This window comes from Triticum dicoccoides, chromosome 3B (genome assembly GCF_002162155.2).
Source record: "Triticum dicoccoides isolate Atlit2015 ecotype Zavitan chromosome 3B, WEW_v2.0, whole genome shotgun sequence".
In the NCBI taxonomy this organism is placed as follows: domain Eukaryota; kingdom Viridiplantae; phylum Streptophyta; class Magnoliopsida; order Poales; family Poaceae; genus Triticum; species Triticum dicoccoides.
This window is the reverse complement of record NC_041385.1, coordinates 313,022,926-313,026,615: the sequence shown is the minus strand read 5'-3', so window position 1 is coordinate 313,026,615 and position 3,690 is coordinate 313,022,926. Positions and strand designations below refer to the sequence as shown.

The 3,690-nt window shown below is 43.6% G+C and overlaps 1 protein-coding gene across 1 annotated transcript; it reads right to left on the bottom strand.

Moving 5' to 3' along the window:
• Positions 1-480: 480 nt before the first annotated feature.
• LOC119275968 (V-type proton ATPase subunit F) lies at positions 481-3,409 on the bottom strand. Its single transcript, XM_037556900.1, has 5 exons — positions 3,225-3,409; positions 3,031-3,131; positions 2,312-2,393; positions 1,751-1,833; positions 481-910 (listed from the first exon to the last, which is right to left on the bottom strand). The coding sequence occupies exons 2-5, from the start codon at positions 3,091-3,093 to the stop codon at positions 746-748; spliced, it is 393 nt and encodes a 130-aa protein (XP_037412797.1). The 5' UTR covers positions 3,094-3,131; positions 3,225-3,409; the 3' UTR covers positions 481-745.
• Between the last annotated feature and the right edge of the window lie 281 nt (positions 3,410-3,690).

Here is a 3,690-nt window from a genome sequence, read left to right as displayed (position 1 = left end):
CACAGAGACCCCGTCAAGCCCGCGCACGCCGACGCCGACCTCGCCGCCTGATGCGCGCTTCCGTCCTTTCTGTTTTTTGTACACCAAACTTTTCATCCGATCGCCGACCTACTGGCCGCTTGATCACCGGATTGTGGCGCCTATTTTATGCGCGGGAATGGACTACGTTCGAATTTGCCGTGGCTAGGGGCGGCGCCTGGGGTCGTGGCTGGGAGCTAGGCCGCCCCCATGGGCTAGCCCTGGGGGGCTGAACGGCTGGAGATGCTCTAAGAAGAAGAAAAACTGAAGAATTTTCTTTTACGAATCTACATGCAAGCGTAAAGGAATTCGACCAAGGCATAACGAGACTTAGCAAAACTGTTTCAAGAAACTGTCATGGTTCAACAGCAGCCAGCCAAGCAAATATTGCAGTACCGTTTTGACCTGAAAAAAAAGCTCACTGGGCTATCCGAATAATCTGATAGTGGCCGAAACAAACAATTTGCAAGGTAAAGCTTGTACATTCGGAATCAAGTCTATGGCAGCACCACAGAACACATGTTTTCCTGTTTCCCTTGTTCTTAGATACAAACTCCAAAAAAAGTAAGAATTTATTACATTAACCCGTTGGTCCAATCCAAATTGTTTACTCCTTATTCGTGCACCCACAACAGAATGGTATGAATAATTTAATACAGATACACGGAGCAAGTCCACGAAGAACTCAATCAAAGTGTGATGCCCCTGTTATCAACAAGGTTGCTACTCAACGCCTATCAGAAGCAACCGAGTCGGCAGAAAACAGATACTTCACACGAGAAAGGACCGAGTCACTCGCTGGATCATATGGATGGTCCTTGGATGGGATTTCCAATATCGCAGGGATTGGCTTGTTGTAGCTATCCACCAGAAACCTAATCATGTTTGCAATCTGGGACATACAAGAAACATGTAATAAGAAGCTAACCTTAATAATCCTCTCATAGCATTAGTTCATCTTCATCAACATGTACAAGACACGCATCTGGTTCTGGTTCTGGTAATCTAGTACACAATCCCTCTATTGCTTTTTGACTTTCTTCTAATGTTACGGATAGTAGGATATACCACATGGATGCAACCGTCATTAGCATGGCAGTTAGCACTGTTGAGCATGTAGTATAAATATAGTTTCGTTTGTATTGCAAGAGAGGTTTCTGTTACTGACTCGTGGTTGGCTATTCAAGATAGGGTTTGGGCCGCCAGTCGTTTGGCCAAACATGAGTGGCCAAATTGCGGTCTTTGCCCTCTTTGCAAAAGGGGGCATGAATCCGGGGTGCATCTCTTCTTCAAATGCCGCTTCATGCTTCGGCTTTGGAACTTAGTCAAGGAGTGGCTTCATCTTGGGACCAATCCTTGTGGCACTTGGAGCGCTCCGCCAAGGAGGAGTGGCGGATCAACCTCTCCGCCATAAAGTCATAAACATTCCTAATAGGAAGGCCATGGCGTCTCTCACAATGCTTGTGTGTTGGACAGTTTGGAACGAGAGGACCGCCCGTTTCTTCTATCAAAAGAGCGCCGCCCCTCCGCCTATTTTGAGTTTCAACGGCCTCATCTATTTTGTTTACAGCAGAAGGACCTGAGTCTAAAGAAACTAATCGGGACTACTTAACCCCAAAAACTAATGACCACCCTCTTTCTTTACGTGATATACTTGCAAGATTCTGACAAAACAATTTGCTGATTCTTAAGAGAAAAGAAAGATATGCATTTATAGCAATGGTTTACTTACATATTGGCTGATGAGCACAATAGCAATATCCTCCCTTGCAGTAAACTCTTTAAATGCATCTTCAATCTGTTTCACTGTCGTTTCTGTAAGATGGCGCACACAAAAAAAAAGTATTTATTCAAGTCCTGTGGATAAGTGTACGAAAACTATGATATAATAGGCAACACAGCAGCAACATAACAGACACACAGCGCCGAAAGAAATGATAAGTTGAATTATGTGACAGGAGTAAAAGTGATATTTGAGGTTGTTTAAATTTGACGAAAGCCCAGGAATGCGCAAACCGGCAGTAAAGAAGTTTCTCTTGACACAATATTGAATAAATCTTTGCCTTTGTCTTAGAGAAGAAACAGAAAAAGGATAAATATGACATGACAGTAACAACCTAATAAGAAATGCTTAAGAAAATAGAAACTGAGAAGGTTTTTTATTGGGCAATTCTTCAAACATTCTGTTGGCAACCATTCAACAAAGTTCCATAGACAACAGATATAATTTTCTACAGAAATCTTATGTCAACTGTTTTCAAACAATGCTATGTTAACAAGTTCAGGATAGTACTGTTATCTACAAGAAGGTAATTTGTTTTCTTGCGCAGATCAACATTGCCAACCCCAGCCATCAAAAACCCAGTGACAGTGTCCTGCAAGAATAAGAAAGCTCAATGTCAAACAGCGCTTTGCTTGTCAAAAACGTCATTCATTCATCATATAACATTTATTTTCGTTGTCAAATCCCAGTTTTGCTAGAACTCATCTAGATGAGATATAGTTTGGTCTCATTCACCTTTTATAGCCATTGGATGTGATGCTATAAGATGCGTGTATGCTGATGTGGGTTGTATCTGTTCTTGTTTTCAAAGTGAATGAGACCAAATTATATCTCATCTAGATGAGTTCTAGGCACTCCCGTCAAATCCTGTACACCAAATTGGCATTCACAAGAAGTCAACTTCTCATTTCTATCTAAATTAAAAAGCAATCTACTTATTTGGTAACAACAAATACACAAATGGATCAATCCTTAGCTACCAAGTAAATCATCCATGCTTGCGAATCTACATTACCACGCCCCTACCGCCCTACGAGCGTGTGTTATTTTCTAGCACCGCCTAACACAGACCCGATCGCTGATGATTTGCCCGACTCTAGGACGATTGCCTTAGTGGCGGAAAGGCGTATGTAAGTCACCCCCAACACCCAGTTACATAGTTAGCCAACATATGCACAATTATTAACAGAAGCTCAAGCAACTTTAAGATCAAAGGGTGGATAGATCACCTCATCGGCGATGATGGCGATGAGGGCGGAGTTGTTCGCCGGGATATTGGACCTCCCCGCCATTACTGGTTCCTGTCAAAAACCTACCGGCCGCAAGGAATCTACCAAATAGACCAAAAGGAGGCAAATCTGGTAAAGAAATCCGTGTGAAACAAGAGCTGTGGACGCATATAAGAAGTTAAATCAGATCGTACCTTGCAGTAGATATGCAAGCAGAAATCACAGGCACGGATCCAGACGGAAGAAAGAGCGGGTTGGAGATCCGGTGGCGCAGGAGAAAAATATGGGGGCGGAGAGGCGGGTTAGAAGGGGACTCGCGCAGGGGCAGAACCGGAGGAGGGAGGAACGTGGATTGCTCGGCCACGACAGAGATCGGATCGGAGCAGAACACGACGAGAACCGGCACTCACGGGTCGGATGCGGGTCCAGACGGGTCGGATGCGATTCGGGGAAAAACTTCGGTCATGACTCGTGAGGTCGAGTCGAAAAAACACAAGTACTGTAGTAGGAGTTTTTTTTTATCAAAGTCCAAAAAGCATATTAGGACGTGTTTGGTAGGTAGTATTATTTTTTCTTGAACAAACATTGAGGAATTCTCAACATGCTTGCAACTTTTTATGAAGAGACGTCAATATTTGTTCACGAGGGTGCATATGAGCT

Excerpts from the sequence above, each read along its gene's own strand:
- LOC119275968 (XM_037556900.1), bottom strand. The coding sequence starts at position 3,093 with ATGGCGGGGAGGTCCAATATCCCGGCGAACAACTCCGCCCTCATCGCC. Across the intron at positions 1,834-2,311 it reads TTACCTTCTTGTAGATAACA|AAACGACAGTGAAACAGATT; the intron begins GTACTATCCTGA and ends GCCATCTTACAG. Across the intron at positions 911-1,750 it reads TTGTGCTCATCAGCCAATAT|ATTGCAAACATGATTAGGTT; the intron begins GTAAGTAAACCA and ends TGTATGTCCCAG.